The sequence below is a fragment of the Corvus hawaiiensis genome, chromosome 3 (genome assembly GCF_020740725.1).
Source record: "Corvus hawaiiensis isolate bCorHaw1 chromosome 3, bCorHaw1.pri.cur, whole genome shotgun sequence".
In the NCBI taxonomy this organism is placed as follows: domain Eukaryota; kingdom Metazoa; phylum Chordata; class Aves; order Passeriformes; family Corvidae; genus Corvus; species Corvus hawaiiensis.
Window position 1 is genome coordinate 13,280,342 of NC_063215.1, and position 21,565 is coordinate 13,301,906.

The 21,565-nt window shown below is 39.8% G+C and overlaps 1 protein-coding gene across 1 annotated transcript; it reads right to left on the reverse strand.

Annotated features, from left to right (window-relative positions):
* Window positions 1-12,603: 12,603 nt before the first annotated feature.
* Window positions 12,604-21,131, reverse strand: LRATD1 (LRAT domain containing 1). The gene is made up of 2 exons (XM_048298125.1): window positions 21,023-21,131; window positions 12,604-20,435 (listed from the first exon to the last, which is right to left on the reverse strand). Exon 2 carries the CDS (start codon window positions 20,396-20,398, stop codon window positions 19,544-19,546), a length of 855 nt encoding a protein of 284 aa, XP_048154082.1. The 5' UTR covers window positions 20,399-20,435; window positions 21,023-21,131; the 3' UTR covers window positions 12,604-19,543.
* Window positions 21,132-21,565: the final 434 nt, after the last annotated feature.

The window sequence follows — 21,565 nt, forward strand, 5'->3', positions numbered from 1 at the left end:
TTGGGAGGGGTCAAGCCAGCTACAGAGGGAACTCAAATCCACCAGCTTTCTCTGCAGAGAGGAGGTTTATTATCTGACATTACTCATATTTTTCCTGCTGGCACTCATTAAATAAATAGGTTTTTCCACTTTCATCCAAGAAATTCCTTTCATATTGGTGAGGGGAGGGAGTGGTGAAACCTGTCTTCTGTGGAGGCGACGTCCCTTCCAGGGCGTTTTCCCCTAAACTTGTCTCAAACCAAGGCAGTGGGACTGCTGAAAGTATCCTGAATGGGCGTCTGGAGAGGTGACCCTATAGATCATCAACAGAAGAGCAAAGAGAAGATAACAGGAAAAGTAGAAAAGAACAAAACAGTGACTCTATGTCACTCCCTTACCAGCACTGGGTGGGGTTTTTTTTAAGCTCACACGAGCAGAACTGGCCAAGGTTGTGCTTTTCCTGCTTTGGCAACATGCTGAATGTCCCATTGTGCCTGTCAGTATCATTTGTTACAGCTAGAGGAGAGGTAAAGGAGCACCTTTGCTCCACTTTTCTCAGCAAATCTGTTTAATGATAGCTCAAAACTTAGGCTGCATTTTTCTCACGGCCAGCCCATTCCCTGAGAGCACCACAGAATAATCCATGCATTTATCAGGCACTGGGTGAGTATTTGAAAGAAGAAAATAAAAACTCATTGGCTTAAGCGAATCTGTAGAAGACCAGCCTAGATCAAAAGAAGCAGCAAGTCAAAATTTTGGTTGTACTCTTGGAACATGAAAGGAAGTGACAGCAGATATTAAAATACAGTATGTAATGTTTTGCAAACAAACCCCCTGATATTTCAGATAGTTTTGTAGTAGATCTGGTAGAGTGTTACATAGGTGATCACAGAAAACCTTTCAAAATAATGTGGCAAGTTTTCTGCACTCTTATTTATGAGTTTTAACTATTTTAATTTCTCTTTAACACTGAATTATTGCAGCTTTTGGGATTGAGGCCAAAGAGCTTATTTAAATGATTAATAATTGAAAACCTGCAATTCATTTATTGCTTTCCTCTGAAAAAGGAACTTTAAAATATTTTGAACTGCTGTGGGAGGAAAAAAAAATCCTTATCTGGAAATAATTTGAAAGTTCATCTGTATTTTGCTAAGTTCTTGATGTGGCAGATAGACTATGAGGACAAAGAAATAATTTGCTTGGAGTAACTGTGTACGATACCTCCCCAAAACACTTCATCTGTCCTTTTCTTACTGGCCCTAAATTTGTGTTGGATACTGTGGAAGTCCTGCCAAAAGACTTTATAATCTATAGAAGAAAAGTAAAACTTGGGAGGAACCTTAATAATTATCTTAAGAATTTAAGAGCTACTTAAGAGTTTGCTTTAAGGAAACAAATTTGCTTTTAAACCACGGAAGATGTTAAGAGGTATAAAAAAATATGATATAGTATACAGGGAATTTGCAATGTCTTTTTACAAACTTGTGATGCAAATTAGCAAAGAATATTTGGAGCCTTGTATCAGGTATCCTGAAGGCACAAGAAAAGCTTTACTTAATGGAAGGACTCAGAAGACAGTCATAGAAATTAGGCCTATAAAAGCTCATCATAAAACCCACAGCGTTTCCCTTTCTTAGCATGATGAAAAAAATTAAGATAGAAAATAATTACTAATATATCAAAAGTAGATTGAGAACTTCTTGCTGTATCATAGAACAAGAATTAATTTTACATGAGAAATGAAGGAAGGATATCGAAAAATGGTAAATGGTGAGACAGGAACTTAGTAGAAAACAGAGAGGGAACAGATGCTCGTAAGTTCTCCAAACTGTTTGGAATTATAATCAATTGTAATCGATGTTGTAGAAAGGATATTGTGCCTTCTTTTTTAAATAAGAAGAGAAAAAGATAAATATCTGCATATTCTCTTACAGCCTCTGGTGTTGGTCACTGTAAAAAGATGGCTTAGTGAGTTAGAAAAACACATGGATTAATCTAGTAAGAAAAAAATGCATTGAAAATTAAATGTAAATAATATAAAATTTGTCTGTTAAGCTTTGAAATTTTAAACTTAATTTACAGACTCAACAACTCATTGATCAAAGGAAGAGGAAGCCAAATTTAGGGAATACAGTTGGACAAAGCACAAAAACTAATAACCTAGGGAAATGCCTAGTGCTTGTTTGTTGATTTGCATTGTGTATCTACAGAGGGAAACTGAAAAGATAAATTCTTAAGACTTTTATCTCCCTGCCCTGAATAGTTTCTACCTTTCAGTTACACGGATATATAAAATTTAGATTAAGCCATTGGTGTCATCAAATCATGAATAATCTCTATGGTCAAGCTAAGGCTCTAATTCTCAGTACTCTACAGTGGCTGATATAGTCATGCTCAAATTTTCAGCTGACATTAACTTTAAAATTACCCTGAGAGAGTGCACCGTTTTTTTTCTGCAGCAGAGGACAGGTTTTTATTTCCCCATTTATTTTCTCCAACAACCATTTCACCCACTGCTGCCTGCTTCCCATCTGCTGTCAGTGTCTGAGGTAGCCTACAAGAGCTGAGGACAGGCAAGACCTCCAGAGTAGTAAATTTATTCAGAATTCCTTTGTTTGTCCACTAGATGACTCTCTGAACTATTGGAATTTAGCAGGAAAAGCTGTAAACTCTGGGAATAAAAAATGGACATCAGGGTGGGGTGGGGAAAGTTCAAGGGAGGGTTTGGTTTGTTTCTTCATTTGATATTGATATCAGTGTGCTTCAGTGTGCTAAGTCAGCATTGGAAAAATCTACCCAAGGGTCAAGACAAAAGTCAGGCTTATTTTTACAGCCAATCCCCTTTTTTGTTTGGTTGGGGTGTCTTCCCCTTCTAGAGTCTTCTAGGACTTAAGGAATCACACACACAAGGAGAAAATAAGCAACCTTGACAAACTAAATAGGCAAAAGTGAGTCTCCAGTGTTGATACCATCATATGAAAAAATAGTTATTGATAGGAAATTTATGTCTGATGGCCATTCCACTGCTGTTATTGGGTCCCAAAAGCTCCATATATTTTCAATTAATTCCTTCAGTAATTTTGATCACTTCATTAGAACTGATATCGTTATTCCACCAAGAAAAGCTTCAGGATTGTGTAGCATAAAAGTTACAGTTGCTCTGCTTCTCATTTCTCTCCCTCCTGCCTCCTTGTAGTGGTTTGGTCCAAAATACTCATTACTATTTAACTTCTGTGAGATAAGAATCAGGAGAAAGCAAAGCAGGCACAAAACTTGAAAGAATATAAAGAAGTTTATTAACAGACCTAAAAGAAGGAAAAAAATAAAAAATCATACCACACCTTCAGAACACTTCTCCCCCCACCTTTCTCCCTTCTCCCACTGTAAAAAGACAACCCTTGAGATGTTCAGTCAGTTTACCACTTCCATAATAACCTTGTTCAGTTCATTTAGGAAGAGGAGTGTCTCTTACTCATGCTATGGAGACATCTCCACAAGAGGTTCTCTCATGGCTTCAGTATCACTAGACAGCCGCCTGGGCTGGTTCTCTGCTTGCATGTGAGAGTCCATTCCCCTGACTTACAGCTTTCCCCACAAGTGCTTTGAAGGGCCCAATCTTGAGCTACTGGGGTACCATTTTAAGGTTGAGCTGTTCAAAAACAAAAGTTCTCTTCACCCATCTCTGGGAGCATTTTCATCTCTAAGAATAGAGGCCCTCCTTTCCTGGGAGAAAAAAGCATCTTCATCTCTAGGACTATCTCTGGGAGTATCTCTAGGAACAGAGGTCTTCTCATTCCGATGGGAGCAAGAGTCCTCATTGCTTCCATCTCTCCCTGTTCAAACTTCTCATCAAATTACAGCTTCTTCAGCATTTGCTTATTTCAGCACAGGTACTTTTGCTCACAAGTACAGTTTGAACGCTCCACCCCCCATGCTTTCATGAAATTACAACGGGTACTCTGATGTATCATAGTCCATCACCACCATAGCTTTACAACAGAATTTCAGCTTTAAGCATCTCCTCTTTCTCCTCCCTCAGGATTTCAGCTCTTCTTTCTTTAGTTAATGTCTGCAGCACTTACAGCACTAAAAGGGTTAATCTCACCTGGGCCTTGCAGCTGGAATTTCACTTATCACTGTTGGTCACATGATCTTTTGCCGGACAGCAGGGCAGCTTCAGCTGAATCTTCGGCTGCACTGGAGAGGGGGGGCCACGCCGTCTGCACGTAGCAGGGCTGGGGGGGGTGGGCCAAGGGTGGAACAGGGCCCATCGGCTCCAGGATAGGGCTGTGTCCCGGCCCGGGCCTGGCCCGAACAGGTCCTGGCCCAGACCCAGCAGGGCCCGGCAGGGCCCGCTGGGCCCTGTATGGGCCCAGCCCAGTTACTTGTCCCCCAGCCGGAAGCAAGAGAGAGCTTCCCAGGGTTTGTCCATTCTTAAATGTGGACCACAGAGGCGGTCACAATTCTAAGTGGCTTAAAAATTTGTCAATATTCAAACTAGCCAGTTGATAGGTTCTGCTAGGTCATAGAGGAAGCTGTAAGCACCTCTTTGCAAAAGACTCACTTCTGGGGCTATGCTTGCTAACCCATGACACTCCTTCTTTCCTCCAGTAGAGAAATACCATGGTTCCTAATAACAAGAACTTGAATGCAGGTGTATGGAAGTAAAAAGTTCAGCTCTAATTTGACGTTCCATAATGGAGCAATGTCTTGATGAAAGTCATTCTGAATCATGAATTGCAAGGCTGACTGCAGAGCTGACACCTGCAGCATTTTAGAGCCTGAGAAGGCAAGTGAGCTGACCAGGTAGATTATGCAGACCTCTGAAGAGAACTATTGGATGAGGATTTACAATAAATCCCAAAATGTAGTCTGCTCTCATGTTTTCTGCTGAATCAAAGAGCAGATGGTATGGCTGCTTCAGAATCTTAAGCAGGCACTGTGCTGTTCACTGTTATATATTAAACTGCATGGCAATAGGCAACTTAGCAAATAAATTTTTTAAAAGTACTTCTACTTGTTTATGAAAAGTCCAGGAACTAGCATTACTACAGCAGATGTTTGGACTCTTTTTTGGATGATTACAATCCTTCCCAATATAAATTACTGTCATGTGGCATAAAAAAGTCCAACATGCCCAAAAATCCAAATTTTACTGTGAAATCACAGATTTTACTGTGCCATTGTTTGCTGCTTATGTCTGATGGAATCAAAGAGACAACTTTGAAGATCGTGTGAAGTGAATACTTACATAATTTAGTTTTTGATACCATGACCAGAATCACCAATCAACCACTGTTATTTGTCCAGATCAAGAAATAATATTTTCAGAAGAACTTATCAAAAGACAATTTGATCAGCAGAAGTTTAATGTGCTATCTAAAAGTATGAGAAAAGAGATTTGTTTGGGTTGCCTATTACAATGTTCTAATCTTCAAATGCAAGATGGAAATAAAATTAATTATATCTACTTACAACTGAAATAGTGTTTTCATAAAAGCAATGAGGATTTCTGAAGTATTTGACTTTTCATATGCATTTCATTTTCAAATATTATTCTAAAGTGTACTCATAATGAGTGAATTAATGAATGAATAACTAGTTTAATTTAATAAACTAAATGCTAACTACTACATCTTTCCAAGAATAGATATTATCACTTTTTATTTCAAGATAGGATTATTTACATATATTTGTACATTTTTCCAGTAATGAAAAAAACAGTAAAGTTCAAGCCTGTGAATAAAGACCTGCTGAAATTATATTACTGTAAATGATATTTCAGTTTCAATAATGACTTTATCTCTGATCCTTTTTTTATCCTTCTTGAGGAATAACTGAGGCAGGGACTATGGAGTGGTGTTGGAATTTCTCAGGCAGCCATTTTCACTTGATAATTTTCAGTCAAATCTGAAATTCATTTAAGATTTCTGCATATCAGTTTTTAATCTGGGTATCCTTTATTCATCTATCTTTCCAGATAGGAAATGTCATTACTTGGTGGGATTTGATAAAGTGATTTATGGCATCTGATCAATCGGAGCATATACCATCACAATAAACTTGAAAAAAGTACAGTTGAGTAGTGAAGTAAGGATATACGAATTCTTCCTGTCATTGTCTTGCATTGGTTAGCTATGAACTAAAATTCAATACTGAGAAATCAGGAGGTGAAGAACTTGCAGAGAGGTAGCTAGAATTTTTTATTACTTAAATTCACCTTTGATACTTTGAACTGTGTAACATTAGCACTTCAATGTCTCCCTCATTTTAAGTAGATTCATGTTCTGTGCCATGGCAACTACAGGCAGACTATAGCCATGAACAAACTGAGTCTAGAGAGAGCTTCAGAAGCAAGTCTGGCCCTCATTCAAAACCTTTTGAAAGAGATGAAAGAGTGTCTATTGACTTTGATGGGGTTTGGCTTGAACTCTTCCAGCTTCTACAGGCAGGCTTGGGTTCTGATTACGCCTCCAGATGATGTCAATGTATTTTATTCAATTGCTTCTTATTTATATGTATTGAACAGCACTTGGAAAAGGTCCAAGAATATAGGACATTTGCCTTCAAGGATGATGTAACAGTGAATGCAAGAACATCATCCCTTTTTTAATGCTACTGAATTTTCTGTGATTCCCTGAAGAGTGACACAAATTTTGCATCAGCCATCACACTGTACCAGGGGTAAGATGGAATGCTTATGGACAAAAGAGCAAAGGAAGTACTGTCCACATCAGAATTACTTCTATAAACATTCAGGGCTGGGGCAAAATTTGACTTATCAAGTTGTAGCAAAAAACCATTTTTAATTGCATTTTCACCAGATTCAAAGCTGCCTGACAGTGGGGAAAGGCAGGACTTCAAGCATATCAAGCATTATATATAATATATAATACAATACATGTATTATATGTTATACATTATATATTATAAGGGACTGTTAGACCAAGAACAAGATACCTGAGAAATAACAGCTTTTCTGCTTTAGAAAAGACAAAGATGTGACTGTTTCTGTGATTTTACAAAGTAAGACTGTCTTTGAAAGTTTGCGGTCTTTCTTTCCACTTCTGTGAGTGCAATGTGCTGATCTAAGAACATGACAAGGAGGACAAATGGTTTACCACCTGCTGCCTGAGCACTCACCCGCAGGTCACCAGTCTTGTCAAAGAGATTTGCACTGATGGAATATGAAATGGCATTGCCATCAAAACATATAAGATTATCTTTCCTTTGAAAAAAAGCAACAGCTACTGTAACTTTGAAGTTCGAGGACAGGAAGACAATCAGTTCAAAAGTACTAGACACAAATGGGGAAATGAATTTGATGTTGCCTCTAATAGAAACCGGCAGTTTCAAACCCTGAAAGATGGACTACTTATAGCACTTTTCAATGACAAGTTCCCAGCTAGTGAACTGATTTTGAACCGTAAGAGTGGAATCACTTGAATAACCATGTCCAATCCTCAAAAAAGTTAATCTTTTTGCTATACGTAAATAGATTTCACAGAACATCTACTCTGTGTGCCACCATACCCACATGAGCCACAGACATCTCCAATAATCCACGTCACCAGAATAAAGCAGAGGAGATTGTGGGAGTTGCATGAATTCTTTTAAATAAAATTTTGCAGATGATGTAAGAAAGCAAACTACACTATATGCTATAGAAGAGCAAACTTCTTCCTCTGCTTGCAAGTGACTAAACAAGAATCTGGTTAATGAATAAATCACTGAACATATGAGCAAAATACAGCAATTAATCACGTGAGAAATTGCAGTGCTATTAAGGGTATCAGTCTTGGGTCTTCTGCCTGCCTTTAACTCTGTCTTAACTTCACTTTTCTTCAACTTACATTAGCTTAACATCAGGACTTCAACTTTAGAATCTGAGATTTCTCAGAGCTCTGGTAAAATGTCTTACATCACTTTCAAATATTTTTTTGTCCTTGCATCTAATAACAGCTAAATTAAGCTATTAACGTGCGCTAACTTAATCACAAGTGATTACATTAATTTCTTACACTCCAGTCTCCTGAAAGCAATGTGCTCTCTCCTTACTGTACTGACTATCACTAACACGATCTGAGTTTTGATGAAGACAAGTGAATATATGTCTGTCTGACTGGACATCCTATCATCCATGGAAGTACACAGCATAATAAAGCCTTTACTAGTAATTTTACCTAGCCGATATTCTAGAGGACTAGGAACTTCTTCTTCCTAACACAAAGCATCCTTTTAAACGTAATCTGTATTATTTATCCATGTCTTCTCTTTCTCTCTCCTGTATGCTACCTGAGATTAAGGTAAGACTAATGCCAATAATCATCTGAGAGTCTTCAGCAAATACAGAATGCATCTGTTCTTTTTTTTTTAAACAGAATCTTCTGTAATTAGCATAAAATAGGAATTCATAAATGTGTGCTGATAATTTTTTCTCAGACATGCTTGATGATTTCATTAACAATATTTAAGACTTAAAGTGTTATGGAAATCATCTCTCATATCATTACATTATATAAGTTAGAGCACTTCTCACATTGTATCACCTCAGAAAAGTTATAATCTCCTAGAACAAGCCATCAGATTAATATTTTCTAAGATATCAGTACTGGGTTCTCACAGTGGAAAACTGTTCTTCTGGCAGGCCACCAGAATCTAAATTTGGCAGGCTGTAGTGTAGTGTAAGGTTTACTTGTTCAATCAAGCATTCAATTAACTAACATGTCAGTATGTTGGTCCTTTGTGAGACAAATAAAAGGCAGCTAAAGTGCATTGAGCCATCTGAATGGATAGTGCAATTAATATTTGCTTTTAATTTATTGTAAGATGTCCAGATGCTCTGGCAATCAGTTCCTGGGAAATCCTTAAAATAATTGACTGAGTTCTGTAAACTTACTAGAGGGCAGCAGGTTTTCCTGTCTCTTTCTATGTGATTAGCATTGGGCAAATGATTCAGCAGACCTTTTAAAATTTTTAAATTTTTTTATTAATATATTGTTTACAGTTCCAACATAATTTCTGTGTAATTTAATGTTTGTTTAATAGCAGGGTTTATCTATTATCTATAATCTTTCTCAGACTCTCATTGTTTTGGGATCATACAGCATTCTCCAACTCAGTAGACCAAGATTTATTGGTTTGGCAGAGAAGAAAGCATGTAATTTCAGGACAGTTTTTTTCTCAGTTACTCTCATCTCTGTGAGCTACTCCAGCAGTTAATCTTAGTTGTGTAAACACTGAACAGGAGGAGAGAGAAAGGCATTTTCAGTGTGCGGTTTTATTACATACGTGTTGAGATGGGATGAGTTGATCTCTGAGCATGGCTCAGATGAGTAACTTAGGCTATATGTACAACTTTTAGGTGAAAAACTGGAGGAGGAGGGGAGTTCAGAGTTCAGAGTGTGTTTTTATCCCACTTAACTACAATATGTAGACTAAGGTTATAACTATGCTAAAATAAGATTGTAGCTGTGTTAAACATTCCCTGTAGCCATTGGAGATCCAGGCATCTTCAGAGAATGACGTCGCTCCAACATCCCATTCCCATTAACTACTGAAAAAGCCTAAGTCAATATTGATAAGTGAAGTCAGGTGAATCAGATCTTTATGTGACAACACTTTGCATTTCCCCAAGGTCTGAGAGTACACAGGGTGCTTCTCAGATAACCAGATGAGAGCTAGGCTGATTGGCTGTATTGCATGTTTTATATTGACATCACCTGGTGACACTGACACCATGGGGATGACAATGACATTTCTAAATATCATTCCATTGGTGATCATTTGTCAGTTTCATATGATATTACAGGCCCTAGTAGGAGGTCCATTATGTGTTCCACTGTGTCATTTCCAACACACTATTTTTTATGTCTGGTAAGTCTTAGAATTGATTTTTATCTCCACTCTCTGTTGCATTTGCATCATTTACCTATGCATTGTCCCCACTCAGACATTGGACAAAATGTCATTTGTAGAAGGATCATTCCCACAATTATCACCCCTGCCTTATTTTTCCTCTGACCAAAGTTGTATTGATTTTCCTATTGCTGTCTTCCTGGCTAGCAGTTAATGATCACACTCAATGTACAGATAATAGAGATGCCAGTATCCTTGTAGGGGTTAGCTGTGATCTCACAGAGCCATTCTGCAAAAGTATATATATAAAAAAATAATAGAGATGCCGCAAGCATTCATCTACATAGACACATTTATTTGAATGATAATGGAAACCTCACCCAGAAGGGGTAGAATAGTTCATAAATCAGATTTAAAGAATACCTTTTCAACCTCTACATCTTGCATTCAAGATATAGAGGGTTCATTTTTAAGATAAACTGCTTAGCAGCTACCTTTTCTTTTACATGTAGTACATTATGCTAACTTGTATGTCTAAAAATCCTAATATATTTAATGTTTAGTAGGATACAATATTGAATTCTATGTTTTGTAAGATTTATTTTACATCTATGAAAGCTTATTAAAATATATGAGTAATATTTTCCAAGTTCCACATCTGTCTTCAGTGTTCAGTTTCTGACTGGAGTCTGCTGGGGGGCTTTATTTTCAGAAGGCAGAGGATTGACAATATTTGGAAAAAATAACCAGTTTGGCAGGTGTTCAGTGAAATACTGAGAAGTTGAGGTACCACAAATGACTAGTCATATTTGTAAAACACTGAACATTGAGAACAAAACCAATGAACAACTGTTTCATGGTTTTGAGCTATTCAGTCTGGAACTAGTTCATATAAGGATTGGAATAGTTAAAGAAAATGAATTGAGTCTCTTTGCCAATATGACAACTCTTTTAAACTTGAAAAGGTAAGTATACCTTTTCCTTAGCATTGTTTGTTTCAGTAAAGCACACCTGATTTTTTTTTTTAAGTCTATGAAGGCTGCCAACCAAATAGCTCCTTAAATATCAATAGGAATCTATCTCAAGGAAAAAAGAAATATGACAGTCCACAGATGAACATGAAAAAAATTCTTTCCCTGACATTTTATGCTCCTACTTTATTTCCTTTCTTGTTATCTTGGACATTATTCTTAGGAAAGTCATTAAAAGTTCAAAGGTATGTATGAGATTAAGGCTTCCAGGAGAATGAAATTGAAGATCAGTTTTCAGTACTGGTATCTCCTGCAGTATGCAAAAATTTGACATTTCTATTGCTCTTGGGATACCTTATCAGCAGACGGTGAACTTTGGGTTCCTATGGATTAAGAAAAGTTACTAGCATGCTGTGAAATGGAAAAGCAAAAGATTATCCTCTCTATTCAGTGTATGTATGCAAGCTTCTAGCATGACAAAATTTAAAGGGTATCATTTCTATAATTGGTGCTCCTAACACAGTGGAAGTTTTATCTGCATGTTTCTATCTGTATACAAAGCACAAATGTAAAAGAACAAGCCCAAGATTTCTGCTGAGTATGACTTTTCTTTTTAGAACCTTTTTTTTTTTCTACCAGTCTTTTTTTCCTGTTTCTTCAGCTTGAGTGATAAAGTGGGAAACTCTTCTACAGCCCTTAGCTAGAGCTAATGGGACCCAGGCAGTATTACTGCCAGGATGAATCTGCATATTAACTAACCCTTCGTGTAGGGGTCTAGCACCTGACACTCTTTTATATTGCCATAACTAAAATGAGTCAATGGGTCAATTAAAGTGAACTTTTCACTATTAATGACCTTTGATTACACCTAACTGAAGAATCAATGGTATGAAGTCAGAACAGGCTGGAAATACTAATCCAGAAAGCCTGCCAGGTAGGCTGACATATCATGTAACGAGGTCTGAGTCTAAAGCAAAAATAGGCTCTGTCATATTAACAGTGGTACAATATAGTCTCTGATAAACATAAATAGGTCCTTGCATTCATCTAAGGTACTTCTGTTCACTGAACAGAACATGCAATTTAAACTTCTTTAAAGAAAGTGTTGCCGATGCTCTGTCCAAGGTTTTAATTACCAGCAATGTTACGGTGGTCCATGATTTGTTACACTGGATTTACTTTTAGTAGCAATATATTTACTTATTTGTTTCAATAAAATATTTTTTTTAAGGGGCTTCAGCTTGATAGGTGAGTGAATTCTCTTTCTTCCACAGCCTCTGGAAATGACAGAAATCTCTGGGCAAGGAGTTGGTTCTGACAGTCTATGTAACACTGATTTCTAGTGATGTTGCTTGATGCATGGAAAAGGGCCTCATATTACCCACAGGTGGTTTGATGAGGACAAAGAATTTTGGATAGGTAAAACATCCATAGTCTTTCACCAGGTGCAACAAAAACTGTGGATGAGGACACGGAATAATAGGGCTATGCTATTTCTTGAAATGAAATGTCCCTTTTCAAGGTCTCAGAATTAAAAAATCAGCAATCCAGTCCACAAAAAGCACTCACAGGTCTTGACAGAGTGGATTTTCATCCTCTATCCATTAAGCAAAGTTTCTAAAAGAAGTTAGTGTAAGCCTAGCTGCAGCCCAAATAACTCTGGTGAAAGTTCACTAATGAATTCAATGAAGCATGTCAAATCAGTAGTAAGTGCTTTTCAAAGTCACACCACTTAGCCTTTGAAATAAACTTACCAATTCAAAGAAAGATAATATGAGAAAAAAATCAAGAAATATCAATGCCAGCCACTTCTTTACTATAGAAAAACTACACAACAATAGTTGAGCATGTCTGAACAACACTAATAATTTCAGTGATATGATTCCAAAATATTACAATGAGGGGAAGCACATTCAAATTATGAAAAAACCCTTGTGGCAATATAATTTAAAGATGCCAAAGAGAAAGATGGATGGATACTTCACCGGATCATTCTTTTATTTATAAATACACAAGTCAGTAGCAGCATAGTTCATTCTAAAAGGGTACTTCATTATTGCAAAGTGTAGCGTTTCTTGATACTTTTCCTCCAGTAAGTAGCAATATGTCAAACTTCACATATTTAACTCACTTCTCTTGATGTCAGAAGACCATGGCATATCCTAAAGAACAAATATTTGAACAGTGCTAAAATCCTCTCAGCAACGTCTTGGGTACCCATCTGTTACATAGATAGTATACATACTGAAATGACTGACGTTTGTTACCAATACTTACAAAACAGTCAAGACTTATCGTGTGTGTGTATGCATAACACACGGTAAGCAAATCTGTATGTATATACAAGTACATCTATTAGTTATATGTCAATATGCATATAAATTTCTGCCTAAATATTTACAATCAATTAGTATATTTTTCAGGCTTAGTTTTTATATTGCTTTCAGCTGACTGAAAGGGCATATGGAAACAATAGAACACATGGAGGAAAAGATCTGTTTAAAGACCAGATTGTGGTATGTTTACTCACATTGAATAACATACCAGGAATATTACTTCTGTGGGGTAAAATACTCTGCTGTGAAGAATGCCACAATACAGAAGCTTGTATTTATTCACACTGTTAGGTATTTGGCATTTATTTACCTACAGTAGTGATGGTGTCACACCAGAATTAAATCTGGGTTGGATTATTTATTTCCAAATTCTACCCCTTGATAATTTTCTTGAATCAGGGTTACTCTTTTATTTACACAAACTGGGATCAAGCTCTTACCTCTGCTGTATAGAGATTAACCAGAAGGCTTATTGAGGTCTCCCATTTATAAACATTATGCTGTTTAGTTTATCAGCTTAAAAATGGGACTTTTCAAATGGATTACCAATGCCACACTGTATCCAAATAGTGTTTAAACTGTGAAAAGTTGTTTGCGTCTTAAGGCTGATGACACACTGCATATTTTACTCACCCTATTTTGCCTAGGCAGTAGCATCGATCTCCAAGTGTGAATGGTTTTATGTGTGAGTGGTGCACAGTTACTCACCCTCTTGCACATTGGAGAAGAGAAAGAATGGAATTTCAAGCTTAGCTCTGAATATCTTCCTTGAATAGCCTGATGTTTAACTGCAAATTCTTCTACCCTTTTCTGCTGTACCCACACTGGTTCCAAATTCCACCTGACTTCCTGTCCAAATAGCTGGAGATATTGGCTCTACAGCATTAAACTCCAGTTTTTAATTTGTGCCCAACACATGTACCCACACAGACACACGAGAAAGTCCAAGGGATGTTTGAAAAGCATTAACCCACTTTACCTAGGAAAATGCCAATTTGCATAGATGATTAATGTATGTACAAGTAAGAAAATATAATTAAGGCCCTTATGGTAGACATCACACACATGAGCCTTCCATTAAATTCCATTGGAGGTTGTTGCTGAGGTCTTGATCCTGGTTAAGTCCTACTCCATGATTTTAGCCCAAACTTAATGCCATATGAAGGGGAGAGATCTTTTATTTTAAAAGTCCTGATCCTGCAAACAGTTTTACATGCATGCATCATCTGCAGAATCGGAAATGCCCCAAGATTCCATAAGAAAAATATGAAAAAAAAAAAAAGTATAAAAACATATTCTTAACCTGAATGGACTCTGTTAATGGAAGTTCTATCATTCCTCTAGACATACCAACCTAAATTCATTTGTGCTTGATGCAAAATATTTAAAATTAATAAATGGAAGTGCATATTCCTAGCTGCTCCATTATAAATCCTTTAACAAAAAAAATCTAGTTTATTTCTCATAGGCAAATATGGATAAAGTAACTGTTAGCTTCAATGGAATTTCAGTATTAAAAAATAGAACTTCACTGGGCATTTGTATTATTTAGACAAGATAATACTATTTTGCAAAAGAGAGAATTTAGAATGCCACAACCACTTTAGAAAAATAAAGCACAGGCAGTTTATATCTGTATAGATTATATCTATATAACCTGGAACAAGTCTGTGGATATGCCCCGTAACAGAAGATTCTTAGTTCATTCCCTTTTTTCAACCTAACATCTACACTACTCTCTTTTTGATTTACTAGCAGTTCAGTAAAGTACCTGTTCCCAGTATTCATTAATTTTCTTGACAATAAACCTGTAGAAAACCCTGACAGATCAAACTAACATTGAGTCAAGATTCATGAACACAGGACAATTTCACCTATCAAATTTGAACTCATAGAACAGAAAAGCTAAATATTTCATAATAAAAACATAAGCAAATAAATTCCAGACTTGCCGTGGAAACACTGACACTCAAACTAACAGCAGCACTTGATCACACTCTAGTCATGTAATATTATCCTTTAGACCCTAATTCTGCAGTGAAACTCCCTCAGCATGGTAGCCCAATCATACCTCCTTATGTATTTCTGGATTATTTCTTTGGCACTAGGACTTCCATCTTTCTTCTGGGTTATAAAGCAGAAAGCACAGTGTTCTCACATCACAAGCAGCAACACATAAAATGTTTTAATCACATCCAAGTAAATTATGAGCAGAATACTGTCCATAAGCTACTCTAGTAGAAATCTTTCATAGAAAATAACTAAATCTTGAAACTAGCAGTAGCTTCTCCAGACCACTATTTCCTCTGCAGCTGCAGACAGAGGGTGGGAAGCTGGGCAGGCTGAGGCACCTGATCCCACAAGATGCTGTGTGTGAGACAGCGTTCCCTCAACTCCAGCAAACATGGCTGGAGTTACAGACATTCAATACATTGCATAAACAGGTCTATAAACTCTGGCAGCTTTGCACATTACTTACCTGAATATGAAAGACACTTAAGTAAAACGAGGCAAGATAATTAAGAATGTGCACATTCTAGCACAGACCAAGGGCCACTTCTCATCACACCTCAAAGGACACGTCTTGTTGCACCCTGCTTTTAACCTGAAATCCACTATATGGATCAGTAGCATATTGCCATAAAAAGCATTCTAGTAGGGTTTTGGTTTAGGTTGGGTTTTTTTTCATTTTATACAACCATAACACTTGAAAGGAGAAAAAGAATCCTAAAACATGAAAACAAAGTCCTCTGGAGACATAAGATGGAGAGGGAGACAAAATCTGACAGTGGTTATTTTGCTACCCATCCTTAGAGTCCTCTCCCAATATGCACAGCCAATAACCAGTAAACATTCTGGTCATGACAGGAAAACATTTCACAAAGGCTCTCTATGTTTCAAGAGGACATGAACTGAGTTTTTAATAAAATGTTAAGTCTCAAAGCAATTCAAAAGATTGCATTTTGGAAAGAGAATCATATCTAAGCCAAAGAAATTCTACAGAACTGTTACTCAAACAGCTAACAGAAAGCTTGAAACATGACATAGAAGAAAGAGTGCAAAGTATCTTGACATTGCTGTCATATTACAAGTCAGTACTTCAAGAGCAATGAATGGGATGTAAATATTTACCCTAGGTAGCTAGACAAAAGAATGCAAACAGATTCCACAGATATAATACAGTTTGTCAATATCTTTAGTGCTGGAAATGGAAATGTTAACTCTGCCAGGCCACTGATCCTGAAAGATGAATACAATCAATTACAATTTTTACCTGTCAGTCATTCATATCATTGCCTTTCTTGCAGCTGACTGCTCCCTGTCTTCCAATTCTTGTTTCAAGGCACTGGACTTTCTATATCCACTTTTCATTCAGTCTTTTTCACAGATTCCCTACTCAGGTTAACACTGCTTGTTTCAGAATTCATCTGTTTTCTTCCCATATTTTCTCAATGTTGCCTGTGTCCACTGTTTCCCATCTCAGAAAGGTGGCCCTTCTGGTCTCTGAAGTGTTAACTTAAATCTCACTCTTCCTCAAGATCCACAAATTTTAACCACGTCCTACAATCTGATGCAGAGTTCACTGGTCAGCAAGAGCCATTAACTCCAATGGACTGTGAATCAGGACCAGATTGCTGCCAGTAGCTCTGCACTGAAATCTAGCTAAAGAAAAGTAACAGAAGAAACTGTATGGGTACCCTTGTTGCTAATTAGAGACTGCTACTTGAACACAGTCATGGCAATACCATATCCTATGTTAATACCATCTGTTACTATTTCCAATATATTTTCGCAAGTCCTTATGCAAAGGACTAAGGCCTTACATTGTTGGATCTTTATCTGTACAAATTCAGAGTGACGCCAAAGGTGTCTGACAGAGCTTGAATAAATAAGTATACACTAGCTCCTGTAATTTCTTTTATATACAACAAAATATCATTCTACATCTAGCTAGGTAAGACAAGGAAAATTGTCTTATGAACCACGTTAGTAAATGATTGCAAAAAAAAAAATCCAAAGTTAAAATGGCTGTTTCGAGTGACAGAGTATACAGGAAGCACAGAGAAAAGTTTAAAGCTGGTATGTTTTAAATTCTCACTAGTGAGAACAAAAAATTCTGTTCTTCTAAGGAATCTCTGCCTAATCCTATGTTATTAATCTAATGGCAATTTGAAGAAAAAGCATTCCAGAAATCAAAGATAACACTGTGACTCTACTTCATTTTTCTTGCCTTCATTGATAAATATTCTGGTACTTATGTCCTCTTCATTTAATTTTCCCTGCCTCTTGCAACTGCAGGTCTCTAATGCATATTTTTTATATGGAAAAATTTGAATAAATTGCCTTTGCTCACCTTTCCTTCTCCTAATGGTTTTTAATGTTTTGTAAGTGACTTGTTGTAAAGCCAGTGCCTTTCTGCAACCCCACAGTGCTCCCACCAAGTGGTACAGGGAAATCAGTTCTAACAGACAATTTAGGCCATATAACATGGTACAATAAGATACACAAACACTAGGTAGAAGATGCTGTTTATGTTATGGGAAAAGCTATCAACATCAGACAGCAACTACCACCTATGTAAAGCTAAGATATTAAACATTTATTAAAAAGTATGCTGTGGTTTGAGGCTATTTCAACAGTAACTTAACAGTAATTACAACTCACATTTTTACCCTATATTGTACTAAACAAGGTACTTTAGGGAAAGGGATAAAAGTAACACTGCCTATTACCACATAACTTTGCCATGTGTATCAGTAAGGACAAAGCCAATTAGATGACCTTCACTGAAGAGGCGCAGTTTTAGGGGTGCAGGTTTTTGTTCATTTTTTCTTAAAGATGTTTATGCTAATACTTTCATTGTAATGAAGTACACTCCACCCTCACAGCTTCAGCAGGCAAATGCTTTGTAGAAATGAAATTACTGTTGCAACAAGGTTGCTTATGACATTGTTTAATAAAAAAAAAAAAAAAAAAGTGGGGACACAGTACATTGATGGGGGTGGAGTGTATCATATATACAAAAGAGGGGCATTGCTTCTGTCATCTGACATTGATGTGGGAAGACAGAACAAAACCAAATGCATTTTCTTTCCAGCACTGAAACATGCAAAGACAAAATTACAAGTTGTATGCAGCTCAGAATAATAAAAAGAAATGTCCCAGTATACTTGTTTAGATTTTTTGAAAATATATTTAATTCTCTGATCTTTCACTTCAAAACTTAGAATTAAGCAATGAGTGAACAGGACCTGAAATACAGACAAGGCATTGCTCACATCACATTAAAGGCATCTTTTAAATGCTGCTGTGGATTTCTAAACTGACACTGAACAGAATTTTTAGTTGCTGGGAATTTGAAATGCAAGATGAACTTGGCCACATTACATCTATTTCTTTAAGTGGAATTGTAAATACGCAATAAATTGCTGTTCCAAAGAGGCAACATGCAGAATTCAAAATTGTTTCTTGCAGGATTCTGTTGACCTGTTATGAAGGAATATTGAAGCAGTGGTACAAAATCCACAGCTCAAGCATGAGATCTTAGTGGCTGGATTTCTGAGTATAATATTCTCCAAAATACACCACTTCCTTTTAACTACTGAATTTAGTTTTACGAAAACAGCTGCTCACCAACTTTTTTCAAAAAAAAAAAAAAAAAAAAAAAAGCAAGGAGGGTGGGAGGAGGGAAGAGGTGGAAAGAGCTTATGCATTATGATGACATTTAGCAGAGAGCTGCAAACAGAAAGCAAAGACAAATATTTTAAATGTGAGAGATTTCAACCAGAAATGTGAACGTATTTTTTCCTTACAAATAGCTTCCCAGAGTTGGCTGGGACAAAATTTGGGTTGCAGCTACAGGCTGAAGCAGCAGTGTGGAGAAACAAAACAAACAGGCATTTATCCTCCACCCCAACACCCCCTTTCTCTCCCAGTTAGCAAAGTATGACTGATGCTTTTGGTTGGCTGCAAGGCAAATATTAGCTAGAATCTCATTTAGCTACATCCACATCCACAGTCCCAGATGCTTAAAACTTATCATGGATTAAAGCCATGAAATAAAAATTAAAAAAGAAATTTCAATTTGAAATTTTATTGGTATGTTGCTAGAATGGTCAACATCGATTGACAGGACTTTGTCCACATACTCTGAGAACAGCCTTCCTGCACCTCCCCCCTCTTTTCTTCCTCTCTCTCGCTCTTTCAGCATTAATGCTATTAAAAGCCAAACAAAATACTGGCTATGGGTGTAAAGAATGCTGGTTTTTTTTGGAATGTTGCCATGGATCCTGCTTCCAGTCGCGTCCCACGGAAGGAGGGTGCAGCCTCCTGACTCTGTGGCAGGCTGGTCTCCCCGGGTAGGGCAGAAAGAAGATAGCCACGTACTCCTGCTCCTCCCTATTCTTTCCCATCCACTATAGCCAGGTCTTTGATCACCCTCAGTTTGCCACTGGCATCGATCCTGCGCTTCTCACGTATTAGATCCTCCAGGCTGTGGAACCTCACCGTGTGCACCTTGTTCTCTGCCAAGTGGATCTTGAGATAGTACTGCTGCTGGTGCTGGGTGCCAGCAGCCGCCTGCAGCTCCCCCCCGGCTTTGAACTCCCTTTTCCCGAAGCGGCACCAGGCGGCGAAGCTCTCGGAGTTAGTCCAGCAGATCTCGTCGCTTTTTAAGCCCAGGTGCCCGCAGGCGTTCTGCACCACCAGCTCCGCCACCAGCGGGCGGAAGCGGTACCAGCTATTCACCACCCGGCCCACGTTGCCCGCGGCCGCCTCGTACAAGCTGTCCTGGCGGATCTGCCCCTGGTGCAGGTGGATGATCTGCCCGCCGCCCACGTACACAGCCCAGTGCGGCGGCGGGTGCTCCGACGGCCCCAGGTAGAGCAGCTCCAGCAGGTCCCCCGGCTTGCAGAGGGTGGGCAGGGCTGACACCGAGTAGACGCTGAGGTCCCCAGCCTGGGGGCCGCTGCTGACCTTGGAGAAGATGCATTCCTGGCCGCGGAAAGCGGAGAACTGGGTCTCGTTCAGCACCAGCTGGTGGTGAAGGTGGTGGGTGGGCGTCTCCTGCCCAGGGCTGCCGGAGCTCTTCACGCCGTACTTGTCTGGCTGGCCTCGCTCGTCCAGGTCCTCCTCCTCATCCGAAAAGAAGTAAGCCACCCCGACGCGCAGCTCGTCCTTCTCGATCCCCGAGGGGTCCCCGGTCGGCAGCTCGCTGTAATTCAGGTGGGTGATGCGATCCAGTTGATTTCCCATCAATGACAGGGCGAGGCGAGGGCAAAAATCGCCGGATCTGAAGGAGGGTGGGGTGGGCAGAGAGAGAACAAGAGATGGGTAGGAGAGTGCACGCAGAGGGAAGGAGAGAACGAAAGAAAAAAAAAAAAAATCAAGGCACATACAAAAGATTTCAGCGATTCCGCCCTAAGTCCCCATCCCTCCCCGACTCCTTCCCTCCCCTTCGTGCAAGGGAGAAACTCCCAGTGCGGATCCTTCCCCCTACCCCCGGGGTGCGGGGCAGTGCAGAGCCCAGACCTCAGAGTGCCCGGCTCCCAGCGCCGCCAGAGGAGCCTCCCAGCCATCCGCTGGCTTCGCCTGGAGGGACGGAGTTGCCCCGGGAGTCTCCACTCCGCGAGGGGACAGGGCTCCGGGGCCGCGGGAAGGCTCCGGCCGGCGGGTCCCGAGCCCTCCCTCCGCCGGCGCGCAGCCGAACCGCGCCGGGCAGCGCTGCGTGCGGGAAACAGCTGGAGGAGCGGCCAGCCCCGGAGCTGCCACCCCTGTCCGCCCGGTGCCCGCAGCCCGCCCGGGACCCGGCAAGGCACAGGCAAAGAGCAGGCGATGGGCACCCCCCACCCAAGGGGTCCCTCCCGTCCCCTTCCGTACCCGTGGTCGCCCAGCGCCAGAACCCCCCCAAACTCCTTTAAAGGCGTCCTGTCCCCATGGGCGCCGCAGAAGAAGCGCGACCTGTCCCCGCCGCTGCCGCCCGCCGCTCCGCCCGCGCCGCTCTGAGCTGCCCGGCCCCTCCGGCGAGGCTAAGTACCGGCGGCGCCGCTCCCGAGCCCGCCCCGGCCGCGCTCATTGGCCGCGCCCGGCGGCGGCGGGGCTGAGCCGCGGCACTGCCCGCCCGGGCCCCGCCTCCCGGGCTGCCCCGACCGGCGCCCCCCCTGGGGCTGCCCCCACCGGGCCCCATCCCCGAGCTGCCCCCGCCGAGCCCCGACCGTCGGGCTGCTCCGGCCGGGCCCGGGGGTGCGGCAGGCGGGGCGTCTCGCGGGAAGGCGGTTGGAGATCGTGCCCAACGCGTGAAGCCGCTACCAAGGCACCCCTGCACCAGACCCAAGTAAAAAAGAGTAAACAAAAGCAAATATATATATTAAAAAAAAAAAAAAAAAAAAAAAAAAAAAAAGAAAAATACCCCCAAAACTAACC

What these genes read in the sequence shown, in the direction of transcription:
- LRATD1 (XM_048298125.1), bottom strand. Translation starts at nt 20,398, where the DNA reads ATGGGAAATCAACTGGATCGCATCACCCACCTGAATTACAGCGAGCTG.